Raw genomic sequence first — 19,272 nt, forward strand, 5'->3', positions numbered from 1 at the left:
TAAGAAGACAAAACACGTAATCTTGGCTATTATAGGGCTATTTCTGAACTATAAATACTGATAAGTTTCATACTTCCGAAATATTACGCGGGAGTTGTAATCAGATGTTTTAGTGTTTGTGTTGAAGTTATAGTTTCTTGACGTTGTGTATGTTTTCATCGTGAGTTTTAGTTTGTTATCGAATGAAGTAGTTGGGACTACTGTCTCAAATTCAGGATTACTGCATTACAACCTGGGTTCTCCGGAATGATTTTACGTTGTGAAAACTCGCCTGGAAAACTAATTACAGCTTGTTTAGATAACATCGAGGAAGAACCTAATGTGTGCTTTGCACGTGCGCTTGTGAGCTATGAAAACAAATCGGGACGTTTTTTGATTAAGGATCGAAGTTTTGGGCGACAGTATGCACCTTTCTATGCATTCCGTTTGAAATGCATGACCAACATTTTGGCAAAGCGAGCTAAAGAAAAATGGGGTAAGCTTGATCATATATAAATTAAAAGTTCTTTGCAATTTGTTACAGGCGCCTGAGTAGCACACGCTTCCTGATTAGACCGGGGTTCGAGCCAGTGATCACCAAATACGGAGGATGCGGAAAGGTTAGGGAATGACCACCGCATATCCCCGAAGCAATATGACCTTAGTTGCTAATGCTCCTAAAAACCAAATAACAGCAAACAATCTGTTACCTCTTCCTATTGATCGTTATGAGTAGCAGTGATTGACAATGCCTAGCCCGCTATGGTTATTCTTAGTTATGGTGTTTATGCCCACCTTGCTGCCCTTTTAAAATCGGGAACTCGTTTTTCCATTTTAAAACAGTGGCAAGGGAGGGATAAATATAAGACTGATCATAATGGTCTAGGCATGTCAATCACTGCTACTTCCAACAATCACTCGGAAGGGATACCAGATTCCAAGAAAAAAGACAAACTAGAATCAAACCAAAATAAAATTCTCAATTACATGAAATAATCATAGGTACCCAAGAAAAACCAAGGAGATAAAAACTGCCTTACCCTGTTGTGAGAGCTTGAAGAACAAGGTAGATGCCCTTGAAGGATTTAAATTGAGGGGCCCATCAAGTTCTCAGCTGCCCACATCAATGGCAGAGCTTACACTTGAACATCAGACAACACAGCGCAATCCCCAAGGCAGAATGTGCTGGTACACAGGAACTAGGTGTCAGCGACTCTGTTGTCAGGGAAATGGGGAAATATATTGTGCAAAAAGGATAAGTGAAACAGGACCATGGTATATCTGCCCGAAGCAAAAGTTGATGATGATGATGCAAAAGTTGCCTCATTTCAGGAAGGATGTAGATTTACTTGAGCGTGTACAGAGAAGGGCAACAAGATTGATGAAGGGAATGAAGGGATCCTCTTATCAAGAGAGGCTTAAGTTCTGCAAATTGCAGTGGCTGGAGACTAGGCACCTGCGCGGTGATCTGATTGAGGTGTATAAGGCCTTGAATGGGTTCAGCATGCTGAATTCTGATGGGATCCTTCCACTTGTTCAGATTAGGAACCTAAGGGGGCATAAATTCAAATTAAGAAAGGATAGATGTAGTATAGATGTGTGGAAATTTGCCTTTAGCCAGCGGGTGGTTAATTGCTGGAACAAACTTCCATCTGTCGTTGTGGAAGTTGATAGGTTGAATAAATTTAAGGAGGAACTGGACAAGCATTTGGAGGGAATGGTGTGATTTTTTTTTTTTTTTTTGGCTGATGCTGCATAAGCTCATACATTTCCTTTCTTGCATCACATGCCACTACTACTACTACTACTACTATATTGTAGATCAGATATCTTTTAAGGGCACAAAAGGTGATATTGCTGTACACGTTGGCACCCATGATATTAAGAGTAGGAGAATGGCGAAATTACTTAACAAGAACAGGTCAATGTTGAAAAAAAGCTACGAGTGAGGTTTGAATTTGACAGTGTCTGCAATTCTGCCCGAACATGATAGGAGAGAGTATATGATGAGATCCTTGTCAATCAATTTGGCCCTGGAGAGATTGTGCAAGGTTCATGGGGCAGAATTTTTCTCAACCTGGTCTGTTCTTGTTAAAAGGAGAGACTGCTTCCACAGCGATGGGATACAATTAAATAGGAAGGATGCAAGAATATTTGCTAATGCTTTCGAGGCAGTGTTAGGTGGGTTGGAAAACTGATAACTTGGGGGAGAAACACATACTAATAGATTAACTAATAGACTAAGAGATTAACAGTAGCTGCTGGCAGAGGTGAAAAAAGTAATTCTTGCACTGCTTATATTCAAATGAGCAGCAGCCTGAAAAACAAGGGGTGGGGGATTTCAGGAACTGCTGGAAGTCATTGTGAAACAAGTAATTATATGGTCTGTGTTAGGGTAACTAAGAGTAAGAACAGATACATGTTTACTTGCATGTACACAGTGCTAGGAGCATAGTAAATAAATTTGATGAATTTGAAGTGCTGGTCAAGACAACAAAGGCGATTTTGTTGGGATATCAGAGATGTGGTATCACACAGATGTGACACACCATATAAGGAATGCAAAATTGGAATTTGAGGAGTACAATGTGTACAGAAAGGATAGACAGGATAAGAAGGCAGGAGGGGTTATACTGTTAGTTAAGAAACACACAAAATCTAAGGAAGTGCATCCAGTTGACCTAGATGGACAATGCAATGTTGAGTGAGTTTGGTGCGACACAAGCACTGGAAAAGCAAAATTGGGAGTAGTAGGAGTGTGTTATAGGTCTAATGACTCTGATGAGTATTAACATTAGTAGAGGCATATGATGCAAGAAAGCAAGCTTATGCAGCATCAGCCAAAAAAAAAAAAAAAAAAAAAGTATAAAAAGAGTATAATGAACAACTGTACAGAGAAATGAGTGGGCCAGTAAATCAGATTGTCTTATAATGGGGGATTTTAATTTCACAGATATTGACTGGAATTCGCACACTAGTAAGGCTTTTGTGGATTTATTGGATGATTGTTTTTTACAGCAGCATGTTCGGGAGGCAACCAGAGGGAGTAATACCCTTGGTCTAATTACATTAGTGATTCTTCATGCATTAAGAATCTGCAGATAAAGGAACCACTAGGTAGCAGTAACACAGTGTGCTAATGTGGGATTTACTCAAAGAGGTAACTACCATCAAGAGTAAAAGGAAGGGTTTTTGCTTTTGTAAAGGTGACTATGGTGGTCTGAGACAGTTTTTAAATTCTATACAGTAGGACCAACTGATGATGTTACCAGCAAATGCTAAATGTTAAGCATTCAAAGAATTAATCTTGGAAGCTACTAGGCTTTTCATACCAACAAAGAAATATTGTTCAAGATTTAGGCCTAAATTTATGTCAGACGAAGTAATGAGACATGTGGCAGAGAAGAAAAATGCATGGGATGCATATAAATTAACAGGTGACACAGAAGCCTATGGTAGATATAAGCTGGTCTGTAATCAAGTCACAAAGGAGTTTAGGCAGGCAAAAGCAGATTACGAGAAATCTTTGCAAAGGATGCAAAGAAAAACAGCAAAGAATTCTTTACTTATGTAAACTCTAGAACAAAGTAATGAATCAGATTGGTCCACTTGATATCGATGGTTCAACTGTTGATGATCCTGTTCAGGAAGCTAACAAACTGAATGAGTATTATGATTGTACATTTACACATGAGGGGTTATTCAGGGAGAGAATACCAGAGGTGTATTAAACTCTGGCAGTGAGCTAAATGATATTTTAATAAATGAGAAAGTGGAGCAGAGAGATTTGAAGTTACACATAAGAAAGGCATCTGGGGTAGATGGGATCTATCCAGTTATATTAAAGGAAGCAGCAAAGGAAGTAAGCAAACCCTTAGCCATAATTATGAGAGCTTCCTTCGACTCAGGCGAGGTACCCATGGACCAGAGATGGGAAAATGTGACTCCAATTCACAAAGGAGGATCAAAGGGTGACACAAGTAATTACAGACCTGTTAGTGTAACTTCTGTTTCGGGGAAATTAATGGAGGCGCTGATTAAAGAAGCACTGCAGGATCATCCGGACTAGTGGCCTTCAAACTTTTTTTTATTGCACACCCTTATTTTACTTAAAAGGACTAGTGCGCACTCCGGAATAAAAAATTAAATATGTAAGTTTAATAATTTTTTTTATTTATAAATCATCTTTTGGTTCATAGTATCACTCCTCCATGACAGAATATTACAGATTGATGCTCATGGACACTCGCACAAGAAAGTGATATCTGCTGGTGTTCCACATGAGGAGTCCCATCTGGCTTGTTATTTATAGCCATCATCTTGCCTCTTGTCCATAATAATGTGAAAATCATGACATATGCAGATGATATAAAAATTCCAATGCCTATTGCTTCCAGCAATCACCTGGAGGCTACGGCATGTAGCCATCAAAATAAGACTATTATTAATAGTCTCATTAAAATTGCCTCTTACCTCAAACATTATGGACTCTCCATCAATCCAAAAAAAACAAAACTAATGATGTTTTCCCTCAAACCAACCCCTACAGTAATAGCCCCAACACTCAGTGGAATTGTAATGTCTGCCACTCCTACCCACAGAGATTTGGGAATAGTATTTGGCCCAAAACTTTTGGTTTTATGCGCAAGTGGACAAGCTCACATCCAGAGCAACCTCTCTTTGATGGGCAGCTGAACAGAAATTAATCTGTCAGGGAACATCAACTAATTAAGAAATTCATTAGCACAGTAATTTATACTCCACTCCTCTATGCCTCTGAAGTGTGGGTATCAGCAGATACTACAATGAAGAAGCTAATCCTCGCAGCAGAATTCTGTCTCCTTAAATGGGCTAACTGGAAAGCGCGTCATCCCACCAAAGAACTACAATCTTAGCTGCTTCACTGGGGATGCAGCGACTATCTGATATTATTGAAGTACAGTGACTGGTAGCCACAGTTAAGATGGTTACTGACCAAATCCCAGCAGTGACCATTTGGGATTCTTGTTACTGGCGAAGACCCAAGCCAGAACTTCAGCCAACCCCGATGCTCTGCTCGAAGCATCAGAGACTGCACATCTCATATCTTCAGATCACTTTCTCTCTCATCAAATGCTAATGGAAGTACAGCGTCTTGATGTTGACTTGAAAGTTTTGCACCAATAAAATCTATAGGAAAGAGAACTTAGCAGCCCTCCCGAATCCCAGAAGCCAATAAGAACAAGCTCATGCTCCTTTTCAAATCATCTGCCAAGCCCTCCCATGTTACATGTGGGGGCAAAGTCCCACCATACCCACAAATCTTTAAACAAGAACGCATTGATGCATCTCCACAGAGAAGGCATGAGTGCCATTCGTGTATATTATATATATTGTAAATATAAACTTACGTGATGTAGAATGTAAATACAGTTAATATGCAGTATGTAAGGAATCATGATAACATGTTACATTTTTTTAATTTGTGCTTTTATATCAGTGTGTACATAATTAATTATTTAATTCTGATGTGAGCCTTTGGCTGTGACGCAACAGTTGCAAGCACTTATTTATCATCTAGTGCAGCGTTTCCCAAACTGGGGTCTGCGGACCCCTGGGGATCCCTGAAACGGATCCTCTGGAACTGGTTTTTTTTATTATGTGAGCCCCAAACACGAGAGGTATTAGAACCTATAGTACTTAGTACCGTGCTTGGGTTAGGGTTGTAGGAGAAGTATGGGGGGAGGGGGATGCCGGAAGCTTTGCTCTAGAGACTAAACATGGGTTTCACCACTTCAAGCCCCCAATAAGCAAAGTGGTGGTATTTCTATAGCAAACTGATGATAAATAAAGTTATTATTATATATTTATGTAAAAATAAGAATAAAGTTGAGTTGTTTTAAATATAAAACTTGGAATTTTCTTTTCAAAAAACCCAGTGTTCATACATATATATACACACAGAGAAATATATGCATATATATATATAGGGGTCCACAAACGGTTTTTGATTTTTTAAGGGATCCATTGATCTCAGTAGTTTGGGAACCACTGATCTAGTGTATCCCCCCCCCCCCTCTCTCTCTCTCTCTCTCTCTCTTTCTCTCTCTCCTTTTTTGCTGGATGTCAGGTATACGCAAATTATTAATTTGCTTTCATATTTAAGAAAGGGCATGCTTTCCTCCTAAGTTCACATGCAAACTATTTTCTTTATAATATAATGTACGTGCATACAAGTTTCAATCATTTTGCTAACACCATTGTGATTTATTCCTTAATTTTTGTTTGCCACTATAGTTTTAAACTCAATCTATACACTTTTCCAACTGAGGAGATAGAAAGTAGATGTGCTGTTTTTCATCATCTACTTTTCCACCGAGTGGTTGGTGAATGGCTTGTACAGTGGACTGTGGAAAGTTTAAGATTGGTTTAAAAAATATACTATTTTTTTTTTCCAAGGGTATCCTCCAACCACCCTCTTCCAATTTAAATTATGTCACCTTCTGTGTGTCAGTGTACACGGGAAATTTCTGGGAAACATACTGGCCAAAATCGTTTCTCCCTGCATTCTCGGTAAACAGATGGTGCGTGTTATCGGTAGTGGCAGTAGAAGTCGATAACACTGTATTGATTAGTTTTTTCTCATTATTAAAAGCAGCTTATTGGAGTTCATGAGTGTAATGCTTTTGTGGTTGAAATTTACTTACAGATACACCCTCCAGACTGCCTCAGTCTTAGGATGTTTATCCCCCCCCCCTTCTCACTGTTTTAACATGATACAAAAACTACTTCTACGGTGCGTGTTATCGGTAGTGGCAGTAGCAGTTGTTTTGCTATTGGGTTAAAACAGTGGGAAGGGAGGATAAACACCCTAAGATTGAGGCAGTCTGGAGGGTGTATCCATAAGTAAATTTCAGCCGTGAAGGCATTACACTCATGAACTCCAATAAGCTGCTTTTAATAATGAGAAAAAACTAATCAATAAATACATCGTTATCGACTTCTACTGCTGCTATCGATAACACGCACCATTTGTTTACCGAGAATGCAGGGAGAAACTGCAGTAGTGGGAAACGATTTTGCCTGGTAAGTTTTCCTGAACTTTCCCTTAGTTCTCATGTTGGCTTTCTTTACCTTCGCCATCATATTTTCCAGACCATAAGACACACTGTTTTTCCATGGAGAATATTGCCTAGAGTTGCCCTTCATTTTATGGTATACTAAGTCCACACCATATTTTTAGCACTCAGGGGCTCGAACCCCGGTCTACTCAAGGAGCATGTGCTACTGCACTCCCGCTCCTGACCACTTGGCTATGGAGGCCTTTGCCTAAGTCCACACAGTGATATTGCTATCTATGTTGCTATCTATGGCTATAGAAAGTCTGGAGCAAACATCCAAGTAGCCTTCCGTAAAAGCTAGCTCTTTTAGTTTTTGACCAGTCCAGATCATATGTAATGGAAGCAGCAAAAGGGAAAGTTGCTGAATTAAGCACTGAGTTATTTATGATTCCAGGAGACTTTAATCAACTGTAGTGAACTCCAATTGGACATCTCAGTTAACAAACCCTTTAAAGCAATTGTTTGAGGAGTGGACCAAATGGAAGGAGGCACCAAATCACCATTTGACAGCAACAGGACAAATGAAGTGATCAACAATTTCTTAGATGTGTGAATGAGTTTAAAATTCACAGAAGTTCACGAAACATGAGATAGTTGTCAAGTCTTTTAAAGAAATATTAAATCATCATCATCATCATCATCAGCCATTTTCAATCCACTGCAGGATGAAGGCCTCTCCAGCAACTTTCCAGTTGCTTCTGTTTTGAGCACTGGACATCCATTTACTACCCACAAACTCATGAATTTCATCTATCCATCTCCGCCTTTGTCTTCCAGGTTTTCTTCTAGCTCCTCTTGGATACCATTCTGTTATTTTCTTAGTCCATCTGTCCTCATGTCTTCGAGCTATGTGTCCTGCCCAAGACCATTTTAGTTCTTTAGTTTTGATAAGAATGTCCTTTACTTGAGTTTGTTGCCTAATCCATGTGTTTCTCTTCTTATCTAACAGTCTTATTCCCAATATGATTCGTTCCATTCTTCGCTGTGTGGTTCTCAGCTTCTCTTCCATTCTTTTGGTGAGTGCCCAAGTTTCACTTCCATAAGTCATGGTGGGGAGTATACATTGGTCCATTATTTTACGTTTCAGACAAACTGGGATATTGCTCTTCAGTATGTGACTATATTTCCTGAATGCTATCCATCCAAAATTTATTCTTCTCTTGACTTCCAGCCATTTATCATTATTACAGCTAATAACTTGTCCCAGATAAGTATATGACTCCACCTTTTCAATTACTGCTCCTTCAATCATTATTTCCCTTTCTGTGGCATACTTGTTCATCATTACTTTTGTTTTAGCCATATTCATCTTTAGTCCAAAATCCTTACTAGCTGTGTATAACTGATTAAGATTTTCCTCTAATTCTTTGGGATCATGGCTTATGACCACAATGTCATCTGCAAATCGCAAATGGTTTAGGTACTCTCCGTTCACATTGACTCCTTTCTGCGACCAGTCTAATCTTCTGAAAGCTTCCTCAAGGGCAGCAGTAAACAGCTTTGGAGATATTGTGTCTCCTTGTCGAACTCCTTTCTCAATTTTAAATTTTCTACTGTCTTTGTCTAGTCTAATAAAGGAGGTAGCACTCTCGTATATTTTCTTCAAAATCATAATATATGGGGTATCAATGCCTTGTCTTTCCAGTGCCCGAAACATTGCCTTATGCTGTATGGAGTCAAATGCCTTTTCATAATCCACAAATGCCAGGCATAATGGTGTTTTATATTCATTTGCTTTCTCCATTAGCTGTGATATTACATGAAGGTGATCCATAGTTGAGAATCCTGTCCTAAAGCCAGCTTGCTCTTTCGGTTGATTCTCATCCAGTATTCTTTCTAATCTGTTAGTAATGACCCTTGTGAACAACTTGTAGGTGTGGGATAACAAGCTAATTGGTCTATAATTTCCAATTTCTGATTTATCTCCTTTCTTATGCAGCAAAACTATGATTGCATTATTCCACTGCTTAGGCGTCACACCTTTTCTAATGCACTTTGTGAAGAGCCTTGCCAGTTTTTGTGTTATGTCTCTTCCTCCCAATTTTAACAACTCTACAGTAACTTCATCTTCCCCTTGGCTTTCTGATTCTTCATTTTCTTCAATGCATGTTCTACCTCATCAGGAAGAATATTGGGTATGTCGTATGTGTTGCTACTTTGCAATCCATCTTCCCCACTGCTGGCATCATTCCCCTGCTCCTTGTATAATTCTCTATAGTAGTCTTCTGCTATTTGAATTATGCCTTCTCTGCTGTTTATAAGTACACCATCGCTATTCTTCAGTTTCAGTATCATTTGTCTTTCTGTATTACTGCTCATGGCTGCTGATTTAAATCCTTTGTTTTCCCTTAATGCTTGTTCTACTTTTCTTGTGTTAAATCTTCTTATGTCCTCTCTGAGTCTCTTTCTAATGGCTTTGCATAACTCAGTATACTCAATTTTCTCCCTGTCAGTGTTTTTCTTGCTTTTCATTTGTCGTCTTCGGTTCATCATGACAAGTGTTTCTTGACTAATTTTTTCTTCTTTGGATTTCTTTTTCCCTATAGGTTTCTTGGGCTTTATCACTTTCAAAAAGTTGTAATATTCCTTGTCGATATCTTGGTCCTCAGCAGTCTGCAGAAGCTCAAACTTGTTCTTAAGTTCCAGTTATATATTAAATCCATATTAAATCAGTAATGCATAATCAGTAAATTAAATCAGTATTGGCACTGAAGATGAAGTTTTCTTTTAAGAAAGTAAATGTTAGACAATGACATCAGTAATAATCGAGTATGATAGTAACAATGAGTTTTTTGTTATGTAATGATTAAAAATTTTGTTCTACACTGGAATTTTTTTTATTAAACGTAAGCACTTGTGAATTTGTGTTTCAATTATATGCGGTGAAATATTTTTTCCGAAAAATGTTTTTTTCTGAAACATGGGTGTGTCTTATGGGCCAGTGCATCATCTGGAAAATATGGTAATTAAAATAGAAAAATTATTAGTAATTCTTATCTAAGTCATAGGTTTTCAAATTGGGTTCCATGGAACCCAGTGAGAGTTTGTTGGAGTTCCATGAGATTTTTAATGAGAGATAGAGGCTTTGCAAGCTTTGTTATGCTTGTTTTTGTTTTTTAGAAAGAAGTATGGAGTAAAGAATTTTTGAGATTAATAAAATATTTTAATATGAATTAAGAAATATTCACCAAGGTGGATGAGTGACATTTTCAAATTATTCTGTGCAGCTCTGGGCTTTTGCAAATTTGTAGAGCTTGGAAGTTCTATGAATATTCAAATAATAGTTTGTCATTCATTTTTTTAATTTTTTGTTAATTATTACAGTTAATTATTTTTAATGATATAAGGATTATTGTTAATTGTTTTTAAATGTTTAGATTTGTAGCAAAGGGTTCCCAGGCCAAAAACACAGTGGTGAAACTATAAATTCTGGTTCATCCACAGGAATTCTCAGTGGCCTCCACATGGTCTGAAATAATCTAACCCTATCAACCATTGGCTCCCCCCCCCCACTATCAAAGAGTGGTAGTTTTACCATCATCAAAAAGGTTTGAAAAGCACCTGTTTTTCTTCCCTCATGGAAAAAATAACCACGCTACGCATTTTGAAGGGCATTGGTTGTGTTTATAGCAAAAGCTCTGTGGACTAAATGTCAATTTCATATTTGAAGGCATTGCTTGTTGTTAAAGTATAGTGTCTTACTGGCACTCATGAGTCAAAAATAATGTTATGCTTAAGTTTAAACTGCAGATTTTTAATTGGTATGATGATTTTATAAGTTAATTCCATTTGATGATTTTTTTATTGAACTGAAATTGCTCTACAGTTTTTTCTATAGACTACATATGTGATTACCCTTTTTCTTTAATTACCCTCTTTCTTTAATGTAACAGTGGACCTCCAATGTACTTCCTGGATATCAAAGCTTTCTCTTCATTTTGTAAACCAGTGACCCATTTTTATTATGTTAAGTTTTGTCTGAAATCTGTACCCATTAACTGAATTTTCAACTTTTATATAATTGCTTGTTTTGGGTTGCATTGATTCTGATTCGCTGTAAAATCAGGTTGTTGGGGACAGCACCATATCTTGGAACCATATCATATCTGATTGAATGATTATGTATTGGGAATGGAGGATAGAAAGGGAGGCTTCTGTTTGCTATAATTGTCTTGTAACAGTTTAATAGGATGCATCCCTATCTTTTTTTTATAACTTCATTGTTATCATTGTGTAACTAGACATAATATGCAGAAAAATGAGAAAAATATGCAATGACATTTTCAGGCTTATCACAGTTAATTGAATTACACTTTCCTTGTATTCAGTATTTAAAACTAACAAAACCATTAATGAAAAGTTTTCAAATAAGCGTGATGCTACACAAGCACGTAAAATGGTGTGTATAATATGTGGCATCTTACATGTTGAAATGAAACCAATGAATTTTGTATGTGGCAATCAAGATGATTATTTTGAATGTTGTGTTGCATCGGTGTTTGTTTTGGTGTGCATGGGTAGAATTCTGCATGGAAATTTCTGCTTGCACATGCTGATGAATTTTTGAAACTAATGAGTGGTTGAAACGCTTTCTTGACTGAGCAGCAAAGCGCTACTCTATCAACTAGTTAGTGTTTGAAACCGAAAAATATATTAAGTATCCTGAATTTAAAAAAAAAAAAATTGCAGTATGCTATTTATTTTGTATTTCATCTAGATATTATTTTAGGCAATAAAATAAAAATACACAAAACTGTATAATATAGAGTCACTACTTTTTAAATTACCTAAAGAAAGTTAGAGCTTCAAACTTATAAAATAGCCAATGTTATTTGGCCTGGTTGAATTTTGGAGGACTGCCCTTTTGCGCATTTTTTCAGTCAGCAGGACTTAAGCTGCATAGTCAATGCAGTGGTTTTATAGCTCAGATCCAGATCTTGAATTGAAACTGGACAGCCAACTTATGCAGTATATGGGCTACAGCAGAGGGTTCTTTTTTTTTTTTTTTTTAAGGACTAATACTTGATCTTAAACTGCCCCCTCCTTGAGCACCTTAAACAGTAGAGAACTAACAATCTTTGCCTTCACAACGGTGACAAAGCATAATATGTATTTGCTCAACTTGCAGTAGGCATTAGTATAAAATTGCTACTCATCCTCCTTAACAGGATACAGTATTGGCTTTGCCACTTGGCACACATTTTGAGAGGTCTAGGTTCAGATTTCATCATAGACTGGAGGAAGTTCTAAAGGCCTCAACAACTGAGGCTATGGTGAGCTGATTTCATCCAGAAAGGGTACTCCCCCCCCCCCCCCCGTTAGTTGTTTTGGGTTTCTCGGCCTGAATAACATACATTCGTACAGACATAATAACAATAGTTCAATATGGTACTATCGTATGTTGCCAATGTGTTTAAAAATTAAAACAATAAGTACTTCTCAGTGAGTGTGTCTTGGTATTGTACCACTTTCAAACAAATGGCTAACATACCATTTATTTAAAAGCTGGGACACTGCTGTGGCAATCTCTTTCAAGACTTTCTGATCCTTCAACAAGCAGTAAGTGATCTCTTTGAAATGAAGAACAAAAAAACCTGAAAAATTCTTTTGGCAATGCTGTTTCTTTGAAAGTAGTGCAGTAACAGAGAAACTCATTGCAAAGGTCAAGTTTTTTCTTCTGTGTGCAATGTATTAATTAGTCCTGCTAGCACAACAAGAATTAATTATTCTTACAGGAGACAGTAAACAAAACAATGACTTATCTGTTTTTTGTTGGGCCACTATGGCCATAGTTGCCGATGTGCCTAATAAATCCCCAAACTAATAAACAAACTGTTTTTTGTAGTTTTCTTAGTCAGCCAAGAGCTTATCAAAGCTATGTAAGTCAATGTGTAGCTTTGAAGAAAAGAATTTTTTGGGATACTTTTTGTTCTTTGAAACATATGGGGAAAAAAAAAATACTTAGGATGCTACTAAACATTGGATGGACCTACAAATGATGATTTGTCATTTGTGATTTTATTTTTACTCATTGATAACACACAATTGATATGAATAAAATTCAAGACTGATAAAAAATGCTTATGTAGTTTACTACATCATTTTACATGCTACATTTCTGATACACCTGTCTAGTTTCAGAGTGTTCATATGGAACACGCATGCTGCATGCATGGCATTTTACATGCTCATGTAGGATTGCTCTAAGAGTCATTTTAAAACTTATGTGGAATAGCTAAGCAATTTACTATAACCTTTGTTACAGTAAATAACAGTATATTTTTCAAAAATGCCTGATTTCCTAGTAGCCACATGTCCTTACACATCATTATAGCTCCCACATCCCCATAAGGGGCTGCTGTCGTTGATAAAAAAGGAAGAATAAATAAGTAAAAATAGCGATTAATTTAAAACATTATTAATTATGATGTCATAATTTTTTTAAGGAATTGAAATGCAGTAAATAATACAATAATCTCTGCCTATAATTTTGACATTGATTTAACTGTTACACTACTAGTTTGAAACTAATCCCTGCTAGCTGATGCATGCAGGTTTATTTACATATACATCATAAGTTTTCACACTCCCATAATGGGCGCCTCCGTAGCCAGGTGGGAAGGAGCAGCAGTGCGTAGCACACGCTTCTTGATTAGACCGGGGTTCGAGCCCGTCACCACCAAATACGGAAGATGCGGAAAGGTCAGGGAATGACCACCGCATATCCCGGAGCAATATGGCCTTAGTTGCTAATGCTCCTAAAAACCAAATAACAACAAATAACTCCCATAATGGTAGTTCATCTGTGCATGATGATACCCAAAAGACATGGTGCCTGAGAGCCAAGGGCTTCTTAGTCTGCCATTGATTTTTACTGTGGTCTATTGCAGATTTGTGGGTTTTATCATGCAAAATCATTTTAAAAGCACAGAACAAGCTTTCTGTGTTGACAGAAGTGACTGGGCAGTGAACCTTCGATGCTGTACTTTAAATGGAAATACCTATTAATTTCCTTTTTTTTTTTTGTTCAATGCAACACACTTAACAAAAATAAAATAACTTTTTATCTTTCAAATGAACATATAATTGTGATGAATTCAGATTAGTGTGTGCTTAGTTTTAAAATAGAGTTTAAAATTCCATGTTACCTCACTAACCAATTTAGAGAAAATGGTTGATAACTTTATATATCTTTCTATGTCCTGCTACCACTTTTTTAGGAATTAATGAAACTGCTGGAATGGATGACTGATATGTTATCGGCCACTTCTATGTACTATACCATTTTTTAAATTATTTCTTTCAGGCTCTGATATTATTATCAAAAGCCTATGTGATTTGTCAGGTGATAGCAGAGTTTGTGTGATTGGCACACTATTTAAGCATATGGTACTTCAACCAAGTATACTGAAAGAAATTAGTGAAGAGGTATGTTCCTTATTTATTTTTTAGCTGAAAAATTTAGGACATTAATTATGAGGGTTGTTCATTAAAGAATGGTCTTAATTTTTTAAAAAAACATATTAGCATATGATGCAAGAAAGCAAGCTTTTACAGCATCAGCCAAAAAAAAAAAAAAAAAAAAAAATCACTTCCCATTCACCTATCCATTTCCACCAGATTCTGCACATCCAGTTCTTCCTTGAATTTATTTAAGCTGTCAACTGCCACAATGACAGATAGTAGTAGTAGTGGCATGTGATGCAAGAAAGCAAGTGTATGAGCTTATGCAGCATCCGCCAAGAAAAAAAAAAAAAAAATCATACCATTCCCCCCAAATGCTTGTCCAGTTCCTCCTTAAATTTATTCAATCTATCAACTTCCACAATGACAGATGGAAGTTTGTTCCAGCAATTAACCACCCACTGATTAAAGGCAAATTTCCGCACATCTATTCTACATCTGTCTTTTCTTAATTTGAATTTATGCCCCCTTAGGTTCGTAATCTGAACAAGTGGAAGGATCCCATCAGAATACAAACTTCCATCAGATGGAAGTTTGTTCCAGCAATCAATCACTTGCTGGCTAAAGGCATATTTCTGCACATCTATTCTATAACTGTGTGCCTCCTCAAGTGCGGAATTTGAACAAGTGGAAGAATCTCATCAGCATTGAGCTTGCTGAAACCGTTCAGGGCCTTGTATGCCTCAATCAGATCACCTCGCAGGTAGTCTCCAGATGCTGCAATTTACAGAATTTAAGCCTTTCTTGGTGAGAGTATCCTTTTGTTCCCCTCACCAATCCTGTTGCTCTTCTCTGTACTCGTTCCAGCAGCTCTACATTTTTCCTAAAATGAGGCCTCCAGACCTGTATGCAGTACACAAGGTGTGGCCTGACCATTGCCTTATACAGAGGGATAATCACCTCCTTATCCCTGCTAGCAAAGTTTCTGTATATCATTGACAAGACCCCCATGAACTGCTTCTCAAACTTCATATTTGACTGCACAATTACCCCCAGGTCTTTTCCATTCTCCACTACCCTGAGTGTAGTACCATACAGTTGGATACATTACTCTGGAGTTACTGCTACTTATATGCATTACTTTGCATTTGTTAATGTTAAACCTCAGTTGCCACCTCTCAGCCCATCTTCAACTTTTTCAAGTCCTGTTGCAGCAGTGTTCCATCATTACTGTCATTAACAACCCTGCCAACCTTTGTATCATCTTCAAATTTGGACATTAAGCCTGTTATACCTTCATCAGTATCATTGATAAATATAGAAAACAAAAATGGTCCCAACACCGAACCCTGGAGGACTCCACTAATAACATTAGTCCACAAAGAGCAATGTCCGATTACCACTCTCTGTCTTCTCCCACTCAACCATTCTTTTATCCATAGCATCAACTTTCCCTTAATGGCATACTGCTCCAATTTGTACAGCAGCCTTTTATGTGCAACAGCATCAAAAGCTTTCCTGAAATACAAGTATATGATATCAAAATTATTTTTGGCATTTAGTTCCTTGGTCACTGTATCGTAATAACCTGTCAGATTGGTTAGACAAGATTGTCCCTTGACGAAACCATGCTTTGATTACAGTAGAAGTGCATGCCTGTCCAAATGGTCCTGCGTTACTTTTTTAACCAGCGATTCAATTATTTTCCCTGGTACAGACATTAAGCTGATAGGTCTGTAATGTCAGATTTTTATCCCCTTTATGAATTGGAGATATATTCCCACCTCTCCAGTCCATGAGGACATCCCCTAAATCCAAGGATGCTCTAATAATTATGGCTAAGGGTTTGCTTACCTCCTTTGCTGCCTCCCTTAATATAATTGGATAGATTCCATTCACTCCAGACTGCCTTTTTTATGTCCATCTTCAAGAATTTCTTCTCCACTTTTCTTTCAGTTATTAAAGTAATTTAGTTCCTCATCAGAATTTGATGAACTTCTGGCATCCCCTTCCTTAAAGAATTGCTTATGTGGGAATGTAGATGCAAAATACCTATTCAGTTTGTCTGCAACCTGAGCACGGGTAATCAGCAGTTAACCCATAAAGATCAAGTGGCTCAATGTGATTCAACATTGGGCCACTTACAAAAGCAAAAGCCCTTCCATTTACCATTGACAGTAGTTATGTGTTTTATTAAATTTCACATTAGTACATATGATCTCTGCCCTCCCAGTGGGTCTTTTACTTGCAGATTTTCAATGCATGAAGAATCACTGCTGATAACCAGATCAAGAGTATTGCTTCCTCTTGTTGCCTCTTTAACATGCTGCTGTAGAAAATAGTTACCCAAAAAATCCACAAAAGTCTTGCTAGTGTGTGAATGACCAACCCACAAATTCCAGTCAACATCTGGAAAGTTAAAATTCCCCATTGTAAGACGTTCTGATTTGCTGTCCCATTCTATTTCCCTGTACAGCTGTTTGTTATACTAATTTCAGTCATTAGGCCTAGAACACATTAGTACCTGAGAGTAGGAGTGTGGTACACATTACTAGCACACTCCTACTCTCAATTTTGTTTTCCCAGTGCTTATATCACACCAAACTGACTCAACATTGCACTTGTCACCCAAGTCAACTGGTTGCACTGACTTAGATTTGATATTCTTCTTAACTAAGAGCATAACCCCTCCACCTCTCTTGTCCTGTCTGTCCTTCTTGTACACATTGTACTCTCCATATTAAAATTCAGCATCACTTTATGTCTGAGTGACACCATGTCTGCATTTGATGACCTAATCAGTACATTAAATTCATCAAATTTATTTACAATGCTCCTAGCATTAGTGTACATGCAAGTACACATGCACCTGTTCTTTTTAGTTACCCTAACACAGCCCATGTATTCATTTGTTTCATGATGACCCATAGCAGGGCCTAAAATCCCAGACACCTTGCTTTCTAGGCTGCTGCATGTACCATTAGTAGCAGTACAAGAATCACTTTTATCTCTGCTTGTGGCTCTAGTTAAAGTATTAGTCTATGTATCCCTCCAATTTGGACAAAGAAACAGTTAGACAAATTTTAAGTGAAAATTTAAGTATGTGCCAAGATGGAACCAAAATTTTTTAATAAAGATCGAAGAGTGAAAGACTCCAAGCTTGTTAAGATGTTTTGAAAAAAGATTGAAGAAGATTCGGACTTTCTGAGTACTCTAATTAACTTGTGATGAAAGTTGGCTGTTCCAATATGACTCAGAAATTAAAACAGTCAGTGCAATGGAAGACAGTGTGATCCTTCAGACCGAAAAAAGCAAGAATGTCAAAATAAAAATAAAAACCCATGCTTCTTTTTTTCTTTGATATTAAAGGAATTATACAGCTGAATTCATCCCACCAAATCAGACTGTCAATGAAACATACTATATTGAAGTTCTGACAAGACTGCATGAAAAATTTGAAGGAAGAGACCAGAATTGTGGGTGGTGGATGGTCGGATGCACCATCAAGACAATTATCTGCACATTGTGCTCTCTTTCCCTGTATGCGACATTCATCCTGCTCAGCAGACCTTGTGACTTTTTTTTTTTTCCCCTAAACTGAAAAGTGTATTTAAGGGAACCAATATACACTTTCAGAAAAAAAAAAAAAAGTGTTAAAAGGGCTTACAGAAGATGACTTCCAGAAATGTTTCTGTTCTTGGAAGAAACATATGGAACAGTTTGTGTAAGTCCAAGACAATTGTTTTTAAGGGGATAACTTATAAGTATAAAATATTTCATGTAATATTTCGTGTATAACATGTAAGTATGAAATATACTTATTTTATTGAAGCAGTCTCGTTATTTAATACAAGCCATGCCTTGTATACTGCTTTAAGTCCAAGAAGAGAATATCATTCTGAGACTTTTTATTAAGCATGAATTGAATCCTGTAAAATGTTTCTAGTAAATCCTAATGAAAACTGAATGAATGTGCTATGGATCCAGTGCAGAATTGCATTAGGAATGGGAGCTCAATGTCTATTTTCATAGACATTGAGCAGTGTGCATTCAATAGAAATCTGCCAGTCCTTTTGGGCATTTGACCTTTGGGATTCATTTTACTGTATAACTGCTCCAGATTTGTGAGATGCTTCTTGATATCTCAATATTTCATTAAAAATGTGTGGTAGCACATCTATGACAAATATACTGCATACTGTCAACACAAACAATTTATCAGGCCACCTTGGGTAAATGTTAGGTTATTCCAATCACTGTATTTTCTGAAGTCATTTGGATTATTTATGTTTTCTGAGCATATTAGTAAAATTATATTGTTTCTTATTGTTATCTGTGTCACATTGTGGTTTATTTCTGTATTCTTCCCAAAAGTGGCACTTTCCCAAGTGACAAAGCAGGCTTCATCCATTTTAACCTTGTTATTCTTTTGATTAATTATCCTTTTTAATTGCTTTACTTTTGTTAGGATATTTCTTTGTAGTCACTCCTCTCAGTTTCAGATAACAGACTGTTTGTTCTTGTAATGGATGAAGTCCTCTTGGCATTGGTATACAGAAATATTTTTGTATACAAAAGGTATACAGAAATAGCCACTTTCTGTATATCTTTTGTTTGTTAATAAAGGCTACTTTTTTCTTGCTATTTAACCATCTGTTACATCTGTCCTAAATCCTTACTTCTTTTGTTACTCCCTCACATGCCGTGCTGTATAATCCTTGAGCCAAGATGGCCATTGTTCCCCCCATATGATCCCTAAACCTGTGTTCTGTCTCTCCAATATACATTT

The 19,272-nt window shown here is 37.1% G+C and overlaps 1 protein-coding gene across 1 annotated transcript in view; it reads left to right on the forward strand.

The window, feature by feature from the left end:
- Positions 1-148: 148 nt before the first annotated feature.
- Positions 149-19,272, forward strand: part of PolD2 (DNA polymerase delta subunit 2) — a 160,296-nt gene continuing 141,172 nt past the window's right edge. Inside the window, exons 1-2 of the mRNA XM_090388016.1 lie at positions 149-475; positions 14,386-14,507. Coding sequence (XP_090244142.1) covers positions 247-475; positions 14,386-14,507 — 351 coding nt within the window. The 5' untranslated portion in view covers positions 149-246. The remainder of the gene's footprint in view (positions 476-14,385; positions 14,508-19,272) is intronic.

This window comes from Mastigoproctus giganteus, chromosome 13 (genome assembly GCF_048544385.1).
Source record: "Mastigoproctus giganteus isolate SK-2022 chromosome 13, ASM4854438v1, whole genome shotgun sequence".
In the NCBI taxonomy this organism is placed as follows: Eukaryota; Metazoa; Arthropoda; class Arachnida; order Uropygi; family Thelyphonidae; genus Mastigoproctus; species Mastigoproctus giganteus.